The sequence below is a fragment of the Dromiciops gliroides genome, chromosome 2, assembly GCF_019393635.1.
Source record: "Dromiciops gliroides isolate mDroGli1 chromosome 2, mDroGli1.pri, whole genome shotgun sequence".
NCBI lineage: Eukaryota > Metazoa > Chordata > Mammalia > Microbiotheria > Microbiotheriidae > Dromiciops > Dromiciops gliroides.
This window is the reverse complement of record NC_057862.1, coordinates 31,409,766-31,434,255: the sequence shown is the minus strand read 5'-3', so window position 1 is coordinate 31,434,255 and position 24,490 is coordinate 31,409,766. Positions and strand designations below refer to the sequence as shown.

Below are 24,490 nucleotides of genomic sequence, written 5' to 3'. Positions count from 1 at the left end.
CAGAAAAACACTTCAAATGCAATTGTAGGATTGGGTGGGCCATGGTCAAAGGCCCCCAGGAACCTCTTCCTCACATCAGATCACATCAACTTTGTGTCCCTTCCTTGCTCCTGGGGTCTCTCTATATATGTTAAGGGCTAAAATTCTAGCTAAACTATCTAAAATATTTAATGAGTGGTCACCAATAAATTATAAACTTTAGCAAGAGTTAGACTTTTAAGCATTTATTAAGGAGAATAAGAATTTGGTAAAGAGAGAGAGAAAGGCCTAGATTCCTATCTATTAAAGGGAGAGCGCGTTTCTAGCTCCCTTCTCTGCCAGAGTCCTCAGGAAAGAGAGAAAGACTGAGCACCAGTCTCTTCCTTCCTCCTCCCACACGCCCGCTTCACTTCCTGACGCCAAAGAAAAGACTCCTGGTCTTGCCCTCAAAGCCCTTCGCTTCATGGGCGGAACTCTTCTACAGTAAGTCTCCAGCAGGTGGCGTCATTCCAATCATTACATATGGGGACAGGGGGAAGGGGGATCCCAGGGAGTAACCATGTGCTATACTTTTTCTGTGGAGAGCTAATACCTGCTTAGAGACTACTTCCTCCTCCAGTTGTGGTGGACCTAGGAGACAACCAAGTGATGCAACGCATTGTCTGCTGGACTACGAAGGAGGAAGACCTGAGTTTGAATCCCTCCTGAGATACCAACTTAGCAGAGTAACCCTGGGCAAGTCACTTCACTTTCCTGAGGCTCAGGTTTCCTCATCCATGAAATGGGAATAAAAGCCACCCAACAGGGTGGTTGTAGTACCCAAATGAGAGAGTGCATACACGGTGCTTGGCAAACCTTAAAGCATTATGCTGTTTAGTGTTCTTCAGTAATGATCCACATCATTCTACAGTAAAATCTCATCGTTGAAAGTCCAATGAAGGTTTACAAAGCATTTTCCTTATAATTTCCAGTATTGCTGTCCTTGTTTTTCTACTGAAGAAAGTGAGGCCCTGGGAGATAACCTTTACAAACAGTATCAGGTCCATGATTCTAACCTAGATCTGACTCTTCCCGAAAAAAAAAAAAAAATCGGGATCTGTTTGATCATTTTCTCCACCAGGCAAAGGATGATGGCATTTTTTAAAGGAGGGAGGAGGAAAATCAAGCACAGAAGATTGCACCAATTCTTAAACCAGGAGCTTGAGTTTAGTGAAGTGCACAATGATTAAGCACCTGCTGTGTGCATAGCACCATACTGTTGCTAAGGAAAATACAAACTTTAGATGCTGAGACAATGATCAACTCAGTTCTGTGTTACTTACCTAAGAGTTGGGGTGCCTTGGTGTGCATTTCAGGAGGTCCGTTTTTGAACTTTACTGGAGGTGGATGTTTCTTTGGCACCTGCCCAGGTTTTTCAGCTGGCACCCTCTTGACGTCTGCCTTCTTTTTCTTAGTGGCTCTCACTGGCTCCGCTAACATCCTGACTTCTCTAGGGAAGGCAGTGAGCACCTGGATGGCCCCAGTTTTAATCTTGGCCTCTAATCCTTCTTTTGTACCAAATTCATCAGTTTGGGAAATTTTATAAAGTGGCAGCACATGGAGCTGCTCATCTTTGGGAACCACCCCCACTGACCGATTATCTTCTTTTGTCAATGTACAAACCTGCGGAGGGAATCACAGAGAGGTGTCAAGATTGGGAGCTTCCAAGGCATCTGGGCATCTCCCTGAGGATCCTCACTTTTCCTTGAGGGCTTTGAAATCACTCTTAAGGTCCTCAAATAGTAAGTCAACTTGGGATACTTGAGATACTTTCAGGACATTTTCCTTTTTGCAAACAGTTTTCTATTGAAGTATTGTACTAGTCACCATGTATTTATGGAGTACCCAACATGTGAGGAACTGAGCTAAATGCTGGAAATACAAAGAAAGTTTTTTTAAAAATCCCTGCCCTCAAGAAACTCACAATCTAATACAGGAAGGCAACATGGGAATAATATTCAAGTAAAAAAATAATAATAATTTTCAAGTCAACAGGCAATAAGTATTATGTTTACAATACAAAGAAATGGGGCAGCTAGGTGGCTCAGTGGATAAAGCACCGGCCCTGGATTCAGGAGGACTTAAGTTCAAATCCAGCCTCAGACACTTGACACTTACTAGCTGTGTGACCCTGGGCAAGTCACTTAACCCCAATTGCCCAACCCCCCCCCCCAAAAGAATACAAAGAAACATCAATTAAAAAAAAACAACCACTAAACCAGTATTTCTCTTAAGGAGTTCACAGCCAGGGCGGGGTGGGGGGTGGGGGGGTGTAAGTGGGAGGGAGACCATGTGCAAATAAATATGTACAAACAAGATACCTACAGGACAAACTAGAGATAATCTCAGACAGAAAGAAGCTCCTAGTACTAAATGCTTTTGGGGCAGAAGGGAGGACTTTAGCTTTTTGCCACAACTTTTCTTCCAATGTTCATGAAGAGACAAGGGGAAAAAATGGTTGCTTCTTAGAGTAGGAAGCTGAGCTAAAAGAATGTATTTTATTTAACCCAAGTGATCCGCTCAGACACCAGCTCCAGTCAGCATTAATGGGAAAAGACAGAACTAAAAATGCCAGGGAATTCTTAAGTGACAATGTTTGGCCGGAATGCAGAGGAATTCTGCTGTCATACCAGAGGTTGAGCAGAAGACAGAAGAGACAATCGTTCTTGTTCTGGCAGAGCAGATATATTCACACATTTTTCTTCTTTAATGTTCATGCCAAACTAACAAACTAACACCTTTAACAAAAATATTTTATCTTATCTTGGAGACTGATTTTAAAAGAAAATATAAAATCAACTTCAATCAAGTAACCCTTGGTTCCAACTCTTTACATGAAACCTCTGCTTCCCTTCCTGACTCCACTCCAGGCCTCACTGAATGCCTTTTACCCAGACCTGGAGGCCTGACAAGTCCTCCTGCCTCTGCTGACTCTAGGCCAACAACTGCTTTCTAATCTGGAACTATTTCAAAATGGAGGCTTGAAATACCCATCTCCAGTGGCTTCTTGACCTTACTCTCTGCCCTGCTTCCACTGGGACTTGCTCATGTTTTTGGTCAAGTATTTTCCTCAGGAGGAAACAACTTAGTGGGTAGAAGGCCAGCCAAGGAAAGAGGAAGACCTGGGTTCTAGTCTCACCTCTGACGCATACAGACTGTTGTGACCATGGACAAACTAATCCTTTGGCATGCCCGGACAGCCACCAAGGAATCCAGATTACATGCCAGTTGGGCATCTGCACCAAGGAGGGGTTGCTACACTGGCAATCTTCTATAAAGGTAATGAAGCCTTTGAAATCTCAAGCCCAGGGGCAGCTAGTTGGCGCAGTGGATAGAGCACCAGCCCTGGAGGCAGGAGGACCTGAGTTCAAATCCGGCCTCAGAATCTTGACACTTACTAGCTGCGTGACCCTGGGCAAGTCACTTAACCCCAATTGCCTCACAAAAAAAAGAAAAAAAGAAAGAAAAAAGAAAAGAAATCTCAAGCCCAGACAAAGAGCCATAAACATTTACCTTATCATAAAACTGTCTCTCAATCTCACACATTTCCCTCAGTATCAGCTAATCTGTCACAACAAAGATTTTTAAATAAATGATTAGAAGAGTAGAGGGGGGGAAAAGATGTTCTTAGTCTTCTGTCTTCATTAGAGACTGAGAAATAGTTTTCTTAGAGACCAAATGAGAAGGAGCCATTCTGACATACTCTAGATCTTCAGGGTAGGATATCCCCTTTCTAAACCTGAAGCTGGTTGGGTTCTGTCATCAAAGGAACATATAATTAGGTGATGGCTGTCTTGTTTTGTAAAGCGTGTGCACCAGCAACTAAGGCAATGCTAAACCGGAAGGCCATCGCTGTAATGTAGGTATACCAAGCACATGTTCTGTTATAAAGTGACCATCATCTTTGGAACCTGTAAACTCAATGCTCCTGAGAGGTAATCAGTAGCTTGGAAAGGTAATTCAAGCCTGGGCAACATTCTGAACTGTGAATGACTTAACTATTCTCAACAATACAATGATCCAAGACAATCCAAGGGCTATGGATGAAACATACTATCCACCTCCAAAGAAAGAACTGATATTGATGGAACACAGACTGAAGTATGCTATTTTTCCCTTTCTTTCATTTTTTCTCTTTTAGTCAAGTTTTCCTGTACAAAATGACTAATATAGCAATGTCTCACATAATCGTTTAAAAAAAAAACCCCAGTATTGGCCAAATAGAAAAAGAGGTAGAAAAGCTCACTAAAGAAAATTCCTTAAAAATTAGAATTAGGCAAACAGAAGCTAACTGAGATATATCATGAAGCTAACATGAAATATTAAGAAGCAATAAAACAAAATCAAAAGAAAAATAGAAGAAAATGTGAACTATTTCATCAGGAAAACAACTAGTCTAGAAAACCAATTGGGGAAAGATAATTTAAGACTACCTAAATGCCATGATCAAAAAAAAAAAAAAAGAGCCTCAATATTACATTTCAAGAAATTATAAGAAAACTTTCCTAATAACTTAGATTGAGAGGGTAAAAAGGAATCCATTGATTATCACCTGAAATAGATCCCAAAATGAAAATTCAGGAATATTATAGCCAAATTTCAAAGCTCTCATATTAAGGAGAAAATATTGTTAAGTAGCCAGAAAGAAACCATTCAGATATTGCAGAGTCACAATTAGCATGATACAAGAGCTAGAAGTTTCAATGTTAAAGGAGCAAAGGGCTTCATATGTGACACTCCAGAAGTCAAAGGAATTAAGTTTATGAACAAGAATAACCTACCCAGTAAAACTGAGTACTGAGTATAATTCTTCAGGGGGAAAAATGGATATTTAATGAAATAGAGAACTTTTAAGCATTCCTTATGTAAAGACCAAAGTTGAATAGAAAATTTGACATTCAAACGCAAGACTCTAGAGGATCATTAAAAGGTAAACATGAAAGAGTAATCATAAGAGACTAAAGTTAAACTGTTTACATTCCTATACAGTGTAACAATCGGAATGACGCCACCTGCTGGAGACTTACTGTAGGAAAGCTCCACCATGAGGAGAAGGCCTCTGAGGGCAAGGCCATGCAGCTTTTCTTTGGTGTTAGGAAGTGAAGTTTGCTTGTGGGAGGAAGAGGGGGCGAGGCTGGCTCTCTCACTCTCATCAGAACGCTGGTGGAGAGTGGAGCTAGAAATGCGCTCTCCCTTTAATAGATAAATGAATCTAGGCCTTTCTCTTTCTTTTCACCAAATTCTTGTTCTCCTTAATAAACGCTTAAACGTCTAGGTCTTGTTAAAGCTTATAATTTATTGGTGACCACTCATTAGATATTTTAGACATACTAGCTAGAATTTTAGCCCCTTACAACAGGAAGACAATATGTGTAACTACTAAGAACTTCATCATATTTAGGGCAGTTGGAAGGAGTCTATGTAAACTGAAACCATGGGTATGAGTTGGTTATGTTGGGATGATCTAAAAAAAATGAAGAGGTGAGAAAGAGAGATGCATTGGGAGAAGGGGGAAGGGAGAGAGAAGGTGTGGAAAATTTTCTCACATAAAAGAGGAGCACAAAGAAGAGCTTTTATAGTGAAGAGAAAAATGGAGAGTGGTGTTGGGGCAATGTTTGAATCTCTCATCAAAATTGGTTCAAAGAGGGAAGAATATATATATATATATATATATATATATATATATATATATATGCATATATGAATATATAGGGGCAGCTAGATGGTGCAGTGGGTAGAGCACTGGCCCTGGATTCAGGAGTACCTGAGTTCTAATTCGGGCTCAGACCCTTAACACTAGCTGTGTGACCCTGGGCAAGTCACTTAACCCCAATTGCCTCACCAAAAAAAAAAAAAAAAAAAGAATATATGAATATATATATGTGTGTGTATGTATTATGTGTGTGTGTATACATACTTACTAGGGGACAGAAATCTTTTTACCCAATATAGAAATAGGAGAGGAAGGGGGCAAGAGATTAGGGGGAGGGGAAATGATAAAAATGGAGGACGGATTAAGGGTGGCAGTGGACAGAAGCAAAACAGACTTTTGAGGAAGGACAGGATAAAAAGAGAGAGGATAAACAGAAAAAAAATTAGACTGAAAGGAAATACACAGTTAGTAATCATAACTATGAATGTGAATGGGAAGAGTTCATCCATAAAATGAAAGTGGATAGCAGAATGAATCAGAAACCAGAATCCAACAATATGTTATTTACAAGAGACACACTTGAAACAGAAAGACACACCTACACAGAATTCAAATAAAGGATTGGAGCAGAATCTATTATGCTTCAGCTGAAATTAAAAAAGACAAGGGTAGCAATCACAATCTCAGACAAAACAAAATAAAAACCAGACCTAATGAAAAGAGATAATCAGGAAAACTATGTTTTGCTAAAAGGTCCCACAGACAATGAAGTCATATAAAAAAATTTTACATCAAGTTTCAATGGTAAGTGAGTCAAATTTATAAAAATAAGAGCCACTCAAAGAATTGGAAGTTGAGGGGATGCCCATCAACTGGGGAGTGGCTGGACAAGTTGTGGTATATGAATACAATGGAATACTATTGTGCTATAAGAAATGATGAGCAAGAGGAGTTCAGAGAAACCTGGAGGGTCTTGCATGGGCTGATGATGAGTGAGATGAGCAGAACCAGAAGAACATTGTATACAATAACATCAACATTAAGTGTTGATCTACTGTGATGGACTATATTCTTCCCACCAATGCAATGGCACAGAAGAGTTCCAGGGAACTCGTGATGGAAGAGGATCTCCAAATCCAGGGAAAAAAAAAAAAAGAACTGCGGAGTATAGATGCTAAATGAACCATACTATTTCTTTTGTTTTTGATGCTCTTGTTTTTTTTCTATTTAGAGGTTATCCATCATTGCTCTGATTTTTTTTCTCTTATAACATGACTAATGCAGAAATAGGATTAATGTCATTATGTGTGTGTGTGTGTATATATATATATATATATAACCTATATCAGATTACCTGCTGTCTAGGGGAGGGGGGAGGGAGGGAAGGGAGGGAGAAAAATCTGAAATTGTAAAGCTTGTATACACAAAGGTTGAGAACTATCTTTACGTGTAACGGAAAAAAAAATACTTTATTAATTAAAAAAAAAAATAAGAGCCACTGTCTCATTGGTAAATGGTCAAAGGATATTGTGTTAAGATAATGGATTTAGCAGATACTCAGGCACCCATCTGGAGATTTAAAATGATTGAATTGGAAAAGGCAGCTGACTGGATTATTGACTCCTAGTTAACTAGATTGTAAGCACATCTGGCTGGTACTTAAGAAAGCATGGTTCTCAGAAGCTAAGAATTTTGAACTTTGACCACCTTCCGGCCCAGTCAACCAATCAGCTTGAAGAACCTCCCATTTCTGGGAGGGGAGAGGAAGGAGGAAGCTGAGCCTGCAGAGGAAGCTCACTCTCTTTTGGTTCCTGACACCTGGGTGGAGACAGAGGACTTCACAGAGGAGTTGAGAAAAGATAAGATTGCCAGGTTGTAGGAATTCTGTTCTCAATCTTTCTTTTACTTTTACTATCTTTCAATAAACCCTTAAAAAACCTAAACTTGTTTATCAGTGATTTTCGTCAGCTTTCCCCCAAAACTGGGGGGACAGATTAGAAATTTAAATGACACAATATGCAAGACAATTTTCAAAGGAATCATAGCTATCTACAGTCATATGAAAAGATTGCTCTAAATCACCATCAATTAGAGAAATGCAAATGAAAACAACTGAGGTACCACTTCACACCTATCAGAAACATACCTATCATTTGTCAAAATGCTGGAGGGAATGAAAGAACATAGGTACAGTAATAAACCGGAGTTGTGAACTGCTATAACTATTTTGAAAAACAATTTGGAAGTATGCCCGAAAGGCTATAAAACTATTCATACTCTTTTTTTTTTTTTTAGTGAGGCAATTGGGGTTAAGTGACTTGCCCAGGGTCACACAGCTAGTAAGTGTTAAGTGTCTGAGGCCGGATTTGAACTCAGGTACTCCTGAATCCAGGGCCGGTGCTCTATCCACTGTGCCACCTAGCTGCCCATTATTCATACTCTTTAACCCAGCAAGAGCATTACTAAGTCTGTACCCCAAAGAGATCAAAGAAAAGGGAAAAGGACCTATGTGTGTACAAAAATATTTCTAGCAGCTCTTTGTGGTGGCAAAGAATTGGAAACTGAGGGGATATTCATCAATTGGAGAATGGCTGAACAAGTTGTGGCATATGATTGTGATGGAGCATTTTTGTACTATGAGAAATGACGAGGGTGGCGGGTTCAGAAAAAAACATGGCAAAACCTATATGAACTGATGCAAAGTGAAGTGAGAAGAACTGGGAGATCATTGTAGATAGTAATAGCAATATCATGATGATCAACAGTGAAGGACTTGGCTACTCTGATCAATTATCCAAGATAATTCCAAAGTACTCATGATGAAAAAACACTGTCCACCTCCAGAAAGAGAACTGATGAAGTACCCCCTCCCCCTGCCTCCGCCTTTTTGCTTTTTTTTATTGATAGGACTTATGTAGAAAAACTTGATTATTTTTGCATGTGCAATTTTTGCATGATTTCACATGTGTAATTGATATAATTTTTGCTTGTCTTCTCAGTGAGTGGGGGAGCAGAGAATTTGGAGCTCAAAATTTAAAAAGAACACCAAAAATAAATAAATAATAATTTAAGGGGGAAATTTGAATGGGCTTCCTCTGCAAGTTGTCAATTCCCTTTCTTTGGGGGGTATGTGTGCATTTATGTCTTTAATCAAAGATCAGGGGCAGCTAGTTGGCACAGTGGATAGAGCACTGGCCCTGGAGTCAGAAGTACCTGAGTTCAAATCCGGCCTCAGACACTTAACACTTACTAGCTGTGTGACCTTGGGCAAGTCACTTAACCCCAATTGCCTCACTAAAAATAAATAAATAAATAAACCAAAGATCAGATGATCCCTTGTCAGGATTGCTGTAGAAGGGATCCTTTTTCAGGTATGGATTCAAATAGATGGACAATGAGAGCCTAACTCTAAAATTCTGTGATTCTATAAAATCTTTAGGAATATGCTGGTTTCCTCTGTCTGCATAGACTAGATGAGTAGTTCTTTTTTCTTTTTCTTTTTTCTTTGCGGGGCAATGGGGGTTAAGTGACTTGCCCAGGGTCACACAGCTAACAAGTGTCAAGCGTCTGAGGCCGGATTTGAACTCAGGTCCTCCTGAATCCAAGGCCAGTGCTTTATCCACTGCACCACCTAGCTGCCCCCTGAGTAGTTCTTAACATGTGGTATAGGGACTCCTGGTACTGGCTCCTTTCAGAGAGCCATGAGATTTAAGCTGTTTTTACAAAACTGAGATATTTCACCTTCTAAGATGGTAAATACTGACAGATATTATACACACACACACAGAGCTCTTTGCTGTCCTCAATAATTTTGAAGACTGTAAAAAGGTTCTTAGATCGAAAAGGTTGAGAATTGCTGGACTAGATAAACTTCTTACTGACTAGATAATGTAAGACTTTCATGAGTTTCTAGCAACTCAGCAAAATAAGTCAAAGTGGGTTGAGCAACAACATAATAAATACTAGTCTGGGTTTTATGAATTAACTTTATAGTGAGACTTCTGATGCTGTACTATAGAGCATCTCAGAACATGTCTGGAGTTTGAAAATCCAAAATTCTTCCTAGCCTAAGTGAGAAATCACAAGGCATCATATTGACTTTCCTTGAAACATCAAAAATCGGAACTGTGGAACTCAAAAGAATCTCACAAAGCCTTCTCATTTTGCCAGTTCAGTGGAAGATTTTTCCTGTTTCAATGGGTGACACATTTATAAATGTATCCAATGGCAGAAAACACCAATTTTAGGAATATACTCCCTCTTTTAAATCTTTTCATCTCCCTTATTGCCTATTATACCAAATTGTGCCAAACATCATGTCATGCCTGTCATCAGTGAAAACAGATGTGGTGAGAAGAGGGATGGGCATGAGAACCCTGAAAATAAAGTACATTCCTGATGGAGTCCATCAGTTTGCACAGCAACCTCTAAACAGATCATGATGCTCCAAAAACACTCAACTTTTTCCTTGGAGGGTCCCTCAAAATATTACTCTCATCTTGGCAAATAGCCTTTTATCAGCTATGACAAACTCAGGGTGGGAAGATCTGTTAAGTGTAACGATCGGAATGACGCCACCTGCTGGAGACTTACTGTAGAAGAGTTCCACCCATGAAGCGAAGGTTTTTGAGGGCAAGACCAGGAGTCTTTTCTTTGGGTCAGGAAGTGACGCGGGCGTGGGGGAGGAGGAAGGAAGAGACTCAGGCTCTCTCCTTTGGACTCTGGTGGAGAGCAGAGCTAGAAATGTGCTCTCCCTTTAATAGATAGGAATCTAGGCCTTTCTCTCTCTCTTTACCAAATTCTTATTCTCCTTAATAAATGCTTAAAAGTCTAACTCTTGCTAAAGCTTATAATTTATTGGTGACCACTCATTGGATATTTTAGACAGACTAGCTAGAATTTTAGCCCTTAACATAAGGAACTACTGCAAATTCCAGATAGGTGTAAAATGTATTATTGGACTAGTGGCAATGGGAAGAGGAGATGGGATGATTTTTTACAAATTGTGCAGAGTTTAGCTGTATGACCCTGGGCAAGTCACTTAACCCCAATTGCCTCATTAAAAAAAACAAAAAAAAAACAAATTGTGCAGAGCTATTGTTTATAAGACTTAGTATCAAATTGGTGTGTGAGTTGAGGAAGAGGAAAGATTTAAAAATAACTTCAAGATCCCTTCCAGCTCTAAATCTGTGATCCTATGGGTGCTGAATTTGGAGTCAGGAACTGGGTTCAAATCCTGTTGACACTTGTGCAACCTCATCCAATCACTTAACCCCTATGGGCCTCAATTTCTTCTCCTATAAAATGAGAAGGGAGGTAGTGTGGTACATTAGAAAGAGCACTGGCTCTGCAGTCTGAAGACCTGGGTTCAAGTCTTGCCTTCGATGTTTCCTAACGGTGAGACCTGGAGCAAGTTATTCAACCTCCCTGCGTCTCAGTTTCTTCCCCTGTAAATTGAAGGGGCATTCTTTCAGGACTCTAGCTCTATGATTCCATGATTCAATGCCTAAACCATCTCAAAGGCCCATTCCAATTCTTGCTCTATGAACACAAAATACTAGGGAAATGGTAGAACCCTAGACAAACGGTCAAGTTTGAAAGGAGAGGTTTGGTTGCTGTCCCTTTTGTCCATTTTAAGGAAGGGAGGTAGAGGGAGGTGATCAACTCCAGTGGCAAGGAGGCAGGAGCAGGGGCTGTGGCCTTGGAAGCCAAAACCGCTAGTCAAGTGGAAACAATTACCAATGCTACCAAGGCTGAGACATGACTAAAATAAGGGCGGCACTGGGCCGCCATGGTTGCTGGATCTCCACCCTAAGTTCAGGTCGTGGCTGCTTTTCTAGTGGGATTCCTTGTTGGTCTTGGCTCTACTCATAGCTATACTGGGAATCATCTGTGCATAAGTAATTAAACATTATCCACTGTATTTGACATTAAGTATCATTTGGAAAGCATGAAGTTAGTCGGTTTAAAGAGAGATGTAAAATCTTGCAAAAAGTTTTCAAAACATTATTTTGTATCTGAAACAGCTTGCTGTAAAACCTAAGAAGTAGAAATAAAGGTCTCATAAATGCCAAAGAATCCATACAACATCTTGTGGTAACAAAGAACTAAGAAAAGAGTGGTTTCCCATTGACTGGAGAATGGCTAAATAAATTGTGATATATGAATGAAATGAGGAATATGAGTAATAGAGAAAAATAGGAAATGACTTAGAGTGAAGTAAGCAGAATCAGAAAAATAATATGTATGAATACAATAATGTAAATGAATAGAAGAATAAAACCACATTGAACACTGTGTAACGATAAAGCCTAATTTTGGCCACTGAGCAGAGATCAGAAAATTCACCCATTCTTTAAGCAGCTAGGTGGTATAGTGGATAGAGCACTGGAACTGGGGTCAGGAAGACTGGACACAAAGTAGGTGCTCAATAAATGCTTATTCTTTTCTCATTACTGTAAGGTAAGGCTCACTGGGCAGGGTGGAGGGGGCAAAAATGGAAATGCTTGTAATATAAAAATAAAAGGCTTCAGGGGCAGCTAGGTGGCACAGTGGATAGAGCACTGGCCCTGGATTCAGGAGGACCTGAGTTCAAATCCGACCTCAGACACTTGACACTTACTAGCTGTGTGACCTTGGGCGAGTCACTTAACCCTCATTGCCCCATTAAAAAAAATAGAAATAAAAATAAAAGGCTTCAATACAACTTTTTTTTTTTAAGTCCTACCCATTATACCTATTCATCTCCAAATAAATTGGCTAACGATATCAACCAACATCTGCCCATCACGAACACACTTATTTCTCTATAATTCAAATATACTTCCAGGAAAAGTTTTTAAAAAGAGAAGAAAAAACAGGTAGAGTTTATTAAGTTTCTTTACAGACCACTGCCTGAATTTCATTAAGTTTTCTGCCTGCTTTCTTCTGGGTTCATCTGAAGTTTCTTTTAAATCAATGAATGTTCTGTTTTGTCTGTTTTCAAAGCTGTATACACCCACAAATACATAGACTATACATGCATGCATACATATACATACATACATCTACCATTAAGGACAAATGCAGATCCCCAACATGAGCTCATGCATAATGACATCAAAGCTTCTAGATATTGTTATTCCAGTGCCTTTAAAATATTCTGCACAAAGCAGACCACATTAATTCAAGTTCAACTAAATGATTCCTGGTGCTACCCTGGCCTTTGCCAATGGGATCTTTAATTCCAACATCCACATTCATAAATTTGTGGTCTGCCCAATTTTCAGTGAACTATGTTGAGTAGCCAAGAAGAATGTCATATACACCAAAAACATTTTTATGGTAATCACAATTATTTTGCCATTCAAAATTTTTTAAAAAAGGTTTTCAAAGGAAAAAAAAGTCAAAGTTTAAGATTTGGGATAATACTGGAAAACCTCCCTCTAAATGATTTCCAGACAGAGGAAATGCCATGGTATCTCAGCCAAAGCAGCACAATTAGATTCACTATCCAGGCACTTCACTAACATTTTGGTTTGAAAGCACGTTATAATGAACTTCATGGTAGAAAGCACCCTATATATTAATAATTAACAATGCTCATGAGTAATTCCTAGAAGTAAACACCATTCCTTCCCAAAGGTTACCATAGGGCAGCCACTATGGATTTGATCTTTGGGGTAAGGGTAGGAAGCATATTTGGGCAGTGACCCCAGAAAGTACTTAGTCCAGGTACTTAAAAAGGTTCCAAAAATAGTAATGGATGATGACAACGGTAATCAATACCAGTGATCACAATATACTGCACCAAAGGTGGTGGAAAAGACCTTCTTCAAGACAAGCCTATGGGATTACATGGTGAAAATGAGAAATAGAGACAGCTCAAGTGGTCTATTTGCATTTCTTTGATACTAAATCGTCAAAGCGAAGGCCTCCACTACTTTGGGTAGATCTTCCATGAAGACTTCATGGGAAAACATGGGCAAGAATCACACAAGGTACTTGAGTTTGGAGAGGTTTCAATTTGCAACAGTGGAAGGGGCACTCACATAGATGAAGCTATGAACCCAGAAAAGACAGTGAGAATGGGTAATGCCAACTGCCAAAGAAGTTTCTGTTCTGAGTTTAGGTATCACTCCATCCTCAGAAAGAGAGGTTTTCAGTTTCCAAGGTAGCACGAGAGGTCTTTTAAGGACAAAAGCTAGTTCAAATGGATAACTTTCCAGCAGTATAATTGACAGAAAAAGTCACAATGTATCCTCTTGCTAGCATGAGAAATGTGTTTTGCCATCACCAAGTACATGCCATACGATCTCCTTGGGGGCAGGGACGATTTCGTGTCTTTGTGCCAAATACAGTGCAATGAACACAGTAGACAACTAATGTTTATTGAATTGAAGTGAATTTAATCATGAAATTGTTCAAGTAGCTTTTGATGACTTCTGAGTGCTTAAAAATGGGATGAGCACTTCAAAACAAGTAAGAAATGACTAGTAATGAAGTTGGGGAAAGAGTTTACCAGGGCACATTAACACACTGTTGGTGGAGCTGTGAACTGGTCCAGGCATCTTGGAAAGCAGTTTGTAACTGTGCCCACAAAGTCACTCAACTATGTATATACCCTTTGACCCAGAGATATTGCTACTAGGACTATAACCAAAAAAGATGAAAGGAAAAAGACAAGGACCCATCAGTACAAAGATATTTATGGCAGCTCTTTTTGTAAAAGGAAAGAGCAGAAAACTAGAGGAGTGCCCATCATTTGGGGAATGGCTGAAGAATTTTGGTTAGCAAAAATTAATAGAATGCTATTTATCGTGCCATAAGAAATAACAAAAGGAACAATTTTAGAGAAACCTGGGAAGACTCATATGAAGCAATGCAGAGTGAAATGAACAGGACCAGGTAAACAATTTATACAGTAACAACAACACTGGAAAGACAAACAACTTTGAAAGGCTCAAGAACTCTAATTGGTACAATGACACCTATGATTCCAGAGGACCAATGATGATCTGTGCTACCCATCTCCTCATAGACAATGAACTCAGAAGGCAGAATGAGACAGACATTTTTGGACAAGGCCAACATGGGAATTTGTTCTGTGTGACTACGTGTATCTTTTGCAAGTTTTTTATTTCTTATTCCAATGGGGATGGGAGAGTTGGGTTGGATAGGAAAGAAAAGGAATGTCTGTTAATTAAAAAAAAAAGATTAAAAGAGAGGAAATAGTTTGAAAAAGTGATAATTTTGGGGCAGCTAGGTGGCGCAGTGGATAGAGCACCGGCCCTGGAGTCAGGAGTACCTGAGTTCAAATCCGGCCTCAGACACTTAACACTTACTAGCTGTGTGACCCTGGGCAAGTCACTTAACCCCAATTGCCTCACTAAAAAAATAAAATAAAGTGATAATTTGTTGAGACATACCACAGTACTTCCATTATTCATGTTATGTGTGTCCTTGTGGGCATGGGCACAGAAGTCTATGCAGGCAGTAACCCCAGAGAAAGGACGTCCATCCTTGCGTCCAAGACGGCAATCTGAGCCAAGGTGTTCATTTTCTACCTGGAAAATAAGTTCAATAGAATGATCTGGAAGTAGCATTAAGAAACTTTAATTGTCATGGTAGAAGAATTTTGAATTGCCTTTTCACTGGTAAGAAAAAGAAATCTTAAAACAAACACAAACAATACTGACAACTAGTTTAGCAGCATTTTGGAAGTGATCTTGTAAGGAGAAGAACAGCTGAGGACACACATGGGAATGATGACAAAAGCTACCAACACCAGACTTTTAGGCAAGAGTCTGAACTGATGCTATGCCCAAAAGCAGAGAAAAGAGGTGTCTCTGTGGAAGCCTCTCAGGGAACAGGTAAGAATGTTAGACTTGGAAGTGAGAGGCCTTTGGTTTTGGATGCCACCTCCAGCACGAAGGAGGTATGAAATCCCAGAAGCAAATGATTTCACCTCTGTGAGCTTTGGTTTGTTATTCTATAAAATGGAATTAATAGTATTTATGGGACCTGCCTCCCAGGGTTCTTGTGATGCTGAAATCAGCTTATGTCAATAGCAGTGATTACTGTGAGGAAGGACAGCAGTAGTACAGTGGAGCGTAAAAAAATGAATCTCACAGGTTACCCATTTTGGGACACTTTGGAAAATGTGCCTCCCACTGACAGAAAGGTTCCTGATCCAGGATGCAAAGTTCTTTAATGTCAATGCATTTAAAAGCAGAGTACAATAATACTGACCATAAATAAAAGCATTTAACTTACAATTTCCTTTGCTTTTTATTTATTCTCTGTCTTCCTTAACGTCACTCTTTCCTTCTTTCTAAATATGGCTCTGCCTCTCTCTTCCTTAGTCTGCTTCCATTTTTTGATTCCCTTAGATTATTTTTTTTTAAAAAGACTATATATTAGCAAGATTATTTTCTTCCTGCTTTCATCTTTCCAGGATTTCCCTCTTTAATAATGCTCTTTAAGCTTCTTATTTTTTATCTTCATTGTTTTTCTGTTTCCAATTATGCATTTGCATTCTTTGCTGTTTTTTTATTCATTGATTTTATTTAAATTTTCATTCTCTCTATAATATTGTTTTCTTAACCTCTCTCTACTCTGACCTGTAAAAAAAATAGTAGAAAATACAAAAACAGATTTGTTAGCAACAATAATTTATTACCAAATGTGAAATGACCCTACAGGACATAGATTAAAAGAAATTACTTCTTAGTAAAGTTATTTTCATTTTAATTTAGGAAAGTCAGATAGTGATTGATATCGATCTACTGATTGGCTTTAGCATTGAGCAGGAGATGATTCCAACACTGCCAGCAGGCAAAAACATCAGAGGATTTTGAAGCAAAGGAACAATCTTAGAAAGTCCAACTTGGTGAGTTTTTAAAAAGAATTTTGTTCAAACACAGAAAGGTGGAACATATTAAAAGCAGCTTCTCAGGCCATAATGATCTCTATCTTTAAGACCCACCTGATTTTGGAAAGCATCTGGAGCAAGTTTCTTATACACAGGAGCAACATCTGTAGCAAGGGTCTGCAAGTTACTTTCAAGGATTTCTTCCTGTGTAAAAAGCATGATATATATAAATTGCACACTAATGATGGATGGCAAATACATCTCCTAATAGGCAATGCTTCTATCCTCCCCAAATGTTTAATCCCCTTAGCCCTTTATTCTAAGAAACAATGATACTTATTGCATTGGCAGCCATGATTCTGGGTCTTCCTCAAACTGAGCTAGGCACATTGTCTTTTGGCCTCCACTAAGTGAAAATTCTGGCCTACAGGTTCAGGTAACCTCAGGGATGTTCACTACTCATATCACCATGGGCCCAAATTCCCCATTCTGCCTACCAAGATCCATCCTGTCACCTACACTGGAAGCCCAAAATGAAGAAGAGTTTTCTTCCAGTCGTGTTGGAAAAAGTAACATCTTTAGATCAAACTGAGTAGAGTTTTGTTAAACAAGGCACTTGGTTAGTTTGTATTAAGGAAATTCAGTGTTTCAGGGTAACCCCCCTTTCAGAGTAAGAGAACAAGGGTAGTTCTTTACAAACCATGAGAATGGCTACTGAAAAGAAGCTGTTGTAACCCTTCTATAAAAGCTTCTGTTTGGGGTCTTGAAAGCATTTCCTTTCATAATTTAAGTAAAACCAATCCCTTCACGTATTTAAAGATAAACACCGGGGGCAGCTAGGTGGCGCAGTGGATAAAGCACGGACCCTGGATTCAGGAGGACCTAAGTTTGAATCCGGCCTCAGACATTTGACATTTACTAGTTGTGTGACCCTGGGAAAGTAACTTAACCTTCACTGCCCCACTCAAAACACCCCCCAAAAAACCATAAACACCATTTCAAGCGAGCCCATTAAATCCAACCAGTCTGGTATTTACTGACAATGGCACTAATGGGTGTTCTGTTGGAAATCATGATTTACTTTTATAACGATACTGAGGCTAATTTGTTTAGTGCAACCTATATATGGTTTCTGGATATTCTTTTTTTTTCTTTTTTCTGTTTTCTGCCACCATTCATAGATAATTTTTGCAAAGGTCAAGATCCTGAGCATCACTGGGTTGTCTTCTTTTGTTCTTTTGAAAAATCAACAATAATAGCAAGGGTGATGATCACACCTCATGTTTATATAATACTTCATGGTTCCCAATGTACTTTCCTCATCATAATTCTTGAGTGGTGGTGGTTCAATTATTAACATCATCTTTTTTTTTTTGGTGGGGCAGCACCACCTAGCTGCCCTATCATCATCTTCTAGATGAGGATTTCGAGGCTGGTGAAGGTTAAATATGAATTGCCCAGAGTCACAAAGGGAACACTGAAGCAGGAGCTCAAATTAAGTTGGTTTTCCCCCACTGGTGCTCTTTCTAGTGGACTACCTCCCCTCAGAAGATATTATCAAAGGGCAGTTTAATCTGTCATAGGATTTAGAGTGGGAAGGGATTTTAAAGATTACTCAGTCCACTCCTCTTATTTTAATGATGAGGAAATTAAAGCCTCTCCTCTTTGAAATTGGCTTTTGATCCCGCCCCCCTTTTACCAGAAGTAAAGGATAGACTTTTTTGGGGGGGAAGGGGGGAGAACAATGAAACAATAAGGGTTAAGTGACTCGCTCAGGGTCACACAGCTAGTAAGTGTCAAGTGTCTGAGGTTGGATTTGAACTCAGGTTCTCCTGAATCCAGGGTCGATGCTTTATCCACGGCGCCACCTACTAGCTTTTCCAGTGTTGGCTTTTTAAGGATTTTTTCCCCCCTGTTTTCCTTAATTTGTAAAAGCTTCAGTTTAGTGTGAGTGGGATATGGTGGAATTTAGTCAGTTTAGACTCTGAAACTTATTGTCAGATTATTCTGTCCATGTTTAGTCCCATTGCTAATAACAGAATATTGTAGTAACCATGTATCTTGCTTTGCTGAACTTGGTGTACATTGGTACCAACCCTCCCTGCCTACATTCCAAAGCCCCCAGTCCCTGTTATAGTTAGCCATTCCATTGCTACAACAAACCTCTTACTCTCCCCTTGTTCTATGACCAAGCAGGAGAGCAGTCTCCTGTTAGTGCAGATTCACCCTGACAATACCTCTCCCTTCTTGCATTCCTAAGCCCTAGCTCCTGGTACCATCTCTCCCTTCTTCCCCCTTGCCCCCTCCTTACACGGGTGGAGTGGTTTCACCCTTTTCCCCAGCTCTGAGCATGCATCCATACCATGATCACGCGCTAAACACGCATACTAGGTGAGACAGGATCAGATCTTGGATTATGAGCTCACCCTGTGCATGTAAGGGACCCTCCCCTCTCAAAACTTCCATAAAAACCCAACTCATGAGCTCATCAGTGCACTCCTCATCCCTTGCATGCGGTTGCCTATTCTCATGAGAATGAAATAAATCTGCCTCTGCTTAACTTGGTGATCTCCTCAAATTATTTGGGTAAACTAAGGCAATTGTCCCATCCAGTCTATGAATAAATTAAATAATTCATATACTTTGCTTGATGTAGGTGACAAAATCAAGTTTTATGACAGCTAAAAGGACAGATGTATCTCCTTAAGTATGCTTCAGAGGAGCTCAGGTACCAGCACTAGCACTAGGCCTGTCCTGGTTTTCCCCATTGTTTGTGTACTCTCCCTGCCCTTATAATCACTTATGTTTATTTTGTAGATATATTGTTTTGACTTATCTGTGTACCATGGTTTTCTCCTTTAGAATGTAAGCTCCTTGAGGGTAGAGACTATTTTTCTTTTTGTGTCAACAGCAACTGGAACAAAACCTAGCATGGGTGCTTATCAAATGAGCTCAAATGAAAAAATTCCTTAATACTTGTGAGGATTAAAAATATGAGACATACGGGCAGCTAGGTGGTGCAGTGGATAGAGCACCAGCCCTGGAGTCAAGAGGACCTGAGTTCAAATCGGACCTCAGACACTTAACACTTACTAGCTGTGTGACCTTGGGCAAGTCACTTAACCCCAATTGCCTCACCAAGAAAAGAAAAAAAATATGAGACATAGTTTCTGGGTAATTTAATCATTTTATTAATATGCTGACAGGATATTAGTAAAAGAAAGTCTTTGGCTGTCTCCCTCAGACCAAAGACTCTTCATGGTGGTCTGGACTTGATCTCATCAATAACATCCTTGGGATATGTAGACAAAAGGATGTCTCCACCCAAGACTCCTCTGTGAGCTTGGGTCTGGTTTGACTCAGATGAAACTTACTTTCATGGAGAATTTAGACCTTAAAGTGGAGGAAGAAGAAAGGACTAAGAAAGATGGGGAGATCTCTAGGTTCCCCAAGATATTGTTAATAATTATTTCTCACATACTCCAATCTTCCTATGATCTCATTAATATGGGTTTTCCTTCCAACAGTGAAGATTGGAACCCATCCTATGTAATGCTGTTCAAGTCCTTTAAATGTGCCATATGGAGTCAGTCCAAGAGGTTTTTGTTCTATTCTCTTGACACTGTGGGGATACCAATGTAGCAAGAGAGCTGTCCTGCACCCAAGAGTTATTTTCTTGCTATATGACCAGTCCATCTTTTTTTCAGCCATACACTTCTTTGTTGATATCCTTTCCACTGCTTCTCCTGAACAAGTACTGACTTGTCATGTATTCCATCCTGCTCCCATGTACCTTAGTATTATTACCTTTTGATGATTCTCAATTTCAATGCTTTGGATACTACAGTAGTATTAGAAATAGTGACTTTAGGTGATTGGCAGCAGAATTTTGACCAGTGAATCAATCTTGGTAATGTAGAAACAATTCTGTGGCCAATAGTGTAGTCAAACCATAACTCACTTGCACTGTTTTCTTGGAGTAAGTTGTATCTTGAGCAGTTCATGACTTACACTTTGCTCATAGCCCCACCTCCCTGAGGGAGGAGGTAAGTAATTTCATTTTGCCACCTGGCTTTATGTTGAAACTGAAAAGAAGGTAAATTTGTGGCAGGGGATGCTACCTTTATAGGAAAGTATATGATAGAAGAAGTATAAGTAACAAAAAGTACTTACCTGCCAAGAGTCATAAAATCTTGGCTTTAATTCCAGTCCTGCAACCTTGGACTAGTTATTTCATCTCTCTAAGCCTGTTTTTCTCTCGGTAAAATCAAGTCACTGGATCTGGGTATTCTCTAAGATTTTTCCCAGCTCTGAAATTCTATGGGTCTAGGAGTTAAGGTCATTTTTTTTTTTTAGTGAGGCAATTTGGGGTTAAGTGACTTGCCCAGGGTCATACAGCTAGTAAGTGTTAAGTGTCTGAGGCCAGATTTGAACTCAGGTACTCCTGACTCCAGGGCCAGTGCTCTATCCACTGCGCCACCTAGCTGCCCCTAAGGTAATTTTTTAAAAGCTGCACTTGTGTCCCTAGAGATACTTTAGTTAGGGATGAATTAAGCATCATTTAGTGTGGAAGAGCTCCTACAATGCACTTTGTTGCCCTCAACTACTGGGTGTTGAACTGTTGTCCCAAAAGAAGTGACATAAAATATTGAGTGAAACACCTATCTAGATAAAAGCAGAAGCATAGATTTGTTAGGTCCTTATGTCATAGAAGAATGACCCACCTACTCTGGGGTTACTTTCCATTTCTGTACTATATATTTAAGAATTTTCATGGTGATTTGAGTTGATAACAAAGTTAAATAGATACAAAAATAACTAGATTCTTTCTTACCATTTCTTAAGTAATAAATCCTCCATGTTCCGTGTCACTTCTTTAAATTCATGCCCATTTCATTATGGACTTTTGTTATTGTAGTTGTTATGATCAGTTAAGATGTTGAAAAATTAATTGGGTCAGTGAAAATAAGCAAGTGAAGCTGAAGTAACATTTGGTCAGCTTGCTGTTGTAGAGAGTGGGAATTCTCTCACTTCTGTTTCATCAAGACAACATTCTGGGAGCTACTAATTGAATATGCATAGAGAAAACACACACATACCCTAAAAGAACACTGTAGAATCATTTAATGAACTAACTTATGTTTTTTGCTCCAGCTTTCCATGGTTTTGTGATGCTAACTGAATAAGTAAGGTAGTCTCAGATAACAAAAGCAATTGCCAATTAGTATTGAGAAAAAGAACTTACTTCTTTGGGATCATCTGCAATTAGTCGAAATCTTCTGGGGTTCTTGCTTCTTGCAAATTTGCAGCCATTGAAATACATGCTCCAAGAGCATCCAAAGGAAAAGGATGCACCACAGGTCTCTGGATCCAATCCTTGGCATGCACAGGTACGACTACAAGATGGGCAATTACAATGTAATAAGCTGGTAAAGCAAGGCACTGCTTCAGGCAAAAGAGTGAACATGTGACCTAGACAACAACTAAGGGCTAACAGCATGATTTATAAGACACACTTGGGTTTTATGACTGTTCTTAAATGAATTAGCTTACGAAGCTCCACAGAAACAACAAATACAGGTAACTTTGTACTGAAATTTGAGACTACTATCTTGACTTTTCCAAAATGAAGGTGTTTTAAAAATCAGAAACGAAAACAAACCTTACTTCCAGTTCTGCCTAATAACAAAGCCAAGTAGTTTCCATTCTACGTTCATTTCTCCAACACATGTACCATTGACTAAGGAGAGGTACCTTTAACTATTAGGTCTCTATGGGTGAGTAAGAAACATTAAGTGACATGCATTAATAACTTTGTTAAGAGTGCTAACTGACTGGTCAAAGTTTTTGGTTTTATAAGCAGGCCTATTCTGAGCTAGAGGCCTTGGATGCCTTCTGAGACATCTTTGGAAAATTAGTCCTCATCTGGAAAAAGTCAGGCATCCCTGAAGAAAAAATCTGCCCATCTACATGAGAAGGTTTCCATAGTGACTACTGATTATTTGTACATTCCACAGCAAAATTCAGGAGGAAATGGTAGAAATTTAAGGGTGTGCAGCCTTTAAGTAGTTTACTCCAAAACTGAAGGAGATGCTCTTGGGAAATCTGAAAATGGTTTGTTTAGGGATTAGCAGGGATTATAGGAATTTCTCTTGCCTTCCCGCCCCTAAGGTCAAATCAAGAGACAAAGTGACTTTGCTGGGGAAGAAAGAAAGATAAGAAAGAGAGAAAAAGAAGTAGGAAAATCTGTTTTTGAACAAGAGTGGCGAGAGAGACTTTGGATGCTTGGAGGAGCAGTCCTGGAAGACAGAACCTGATGACTACAAGAAAAGGCAGGTCCCCGTTGTGAGAGGCCCATTTGCTTCAGAAAGGATGAATGATAACTTTGAAATCCAGGCTTTAAAGTAACTTAAGAGGGACCTCTCTCCCCCACCCCACCCCCAACCCCAGCTGCCAAATTGAAAAATCAAAAGATTCTAGGATCATAGAATTTAGAGATAGATGGGATTATAGGAGTGACCTAATTGAATATGTTCATTTTACAGATGAGGGAACAGAGGCAAGAGAGGTTAAAAACATGTCAAAACTCATGTATTAGCAGAGTCAACATTCAGAGCCAGGCCCCCCTAACTCCAAATCTAGTCTTCCTTTCTACACTTGGTTTTGTTACTGTGAACTCCAGAAAGCATTCTGGGGATGCATTCTCTCCCATGTATTTAAAAACATTTTTTTTTTTTTGCACTGGGCAATGAGGGTTAAGTGACTTGCCCAGGGTCATGCAGCTAGTGTCAAGTGTCTGAGGTCGAATTTGAACTCGGGTCCTCCTTAATCCAGAGCCAGTGCTTTACCAATTGCACCACCTAGCTGCCCTCTCCCATGTATTTAAAGGCTTAAGTCAACAAAATTAAATTGAGCTAATCTGGAGTTCATGGCATCTTTAGCTCTGAACTTTCTTTTTCTTTCTTTTTTTTTTTTTTTGGTGAGGCAATTGGGTTTAAATGACTTGCCCGGGGTCACACAGCTAGTGTCAAGTGTCTGAGGCCGGATTTGAACTCAGGTACTCATGAATCCAGGGCGGGTGCTTTATCCATTGCGCCACCTAGCTGCCCCTCACCACATGCATTTTTGATCTTGAATTGTGTGAGAAGGCCGAGGACTTTGAAGGCAAAAGCTTTCTTTTCTGGTTCTTCAGCAGATTTTGTGCTGCAGAGGCAGCTATCAGCTTCATGTCCATAAGGGTTACTTCCCTGGATGATTACTGTAGGTGTGTTTCCGGGGCCAGTGGTCTGAGACACATACTGCTGCAGGGCTCTAGGGTTTACCTGCCCATAGGTTGGTGGCTCAGTAGTTGGTAGTGGCATCAAGGATGGCGGGTCCCTACTGCATGAGGTTCCCTCCCTTGATGATGGCTGTTTGAGGCAGTCTAGAAGGAGGGTCACTGGTGGGTAGAGAAGGATGCTGCTTTTTACAGGGCTCTGGGTCCTGGGATATCATCAATCAGTCTAAGGGGAGGTTATAGTTGAGTTGGTGGCAGTGGTTTTAAAAGCCTGGTATGTGTTCCCTCCTGCCTCTCCCTCTGGGTGTCTTGCTGCTTCAGCCAGGAAATTATATATCCCAAAGCAGCTCTGAATACATTGGCCCAGAGAAAATGACTACCTTATGGAAGACATAACAAATGCTCTAATCAAAGGCAAGAGTATGTCAGTCCTACCCTGCTAATTCCAGTTCAACTTTGCCTCAAAAGCAAAATTACAAATCAATTTTGAAATTCAAGTAATGTAAATGAGGAATGTTTAGTATCTTAAAAAACACTGTCTACTTTGCTAAAGTTGTTCATTGTTTCAAGTCATTTTTGAGTTGATTCTCTAGAATTCTCTAAGTATACCATCATATCATCTGCAAAGAGTGATAGTTTTGTTTCCTCCTTGCCTATTCTAATTCCTTTAATTCCTTTTTCTTCTCTGATT

General features: G+C 39.7%; 1 protein-coding gene across 1 annotated transcript in view; it reads right to left on the bottom strand.

Moving 5' to 3' along the window:
• TET1 (tet methylcytosine dioxygenase 1) overlaps positions 1–24,490 on the bottom strand; it is a 162,675-nt gene that overhangs the window by 5,019 nt on the left and 133,166 nt on the right. The window contains exons 7-10 of the mRNA XM_043984934.1: positions 21,769–21,919; positions 16,638–16,727; positions 15,079–15,216; positions 1,302–1,641 (exon numbers count right to left, since the gene is read on the bottom strand). Coding sequence (XP_043840869.1) covers positions 1,302–1,641; positions 15,079–15,216; positions 16,638–16,727; positions 21,769–21,919 — 719 coding nt within the window. The remainder of the gene's footprint in view (positions 1–1,301; positions 1,642–15,078; positions 15,217–16,637; positions 16,728–21,768; positions 21,920–24,490) is intronic.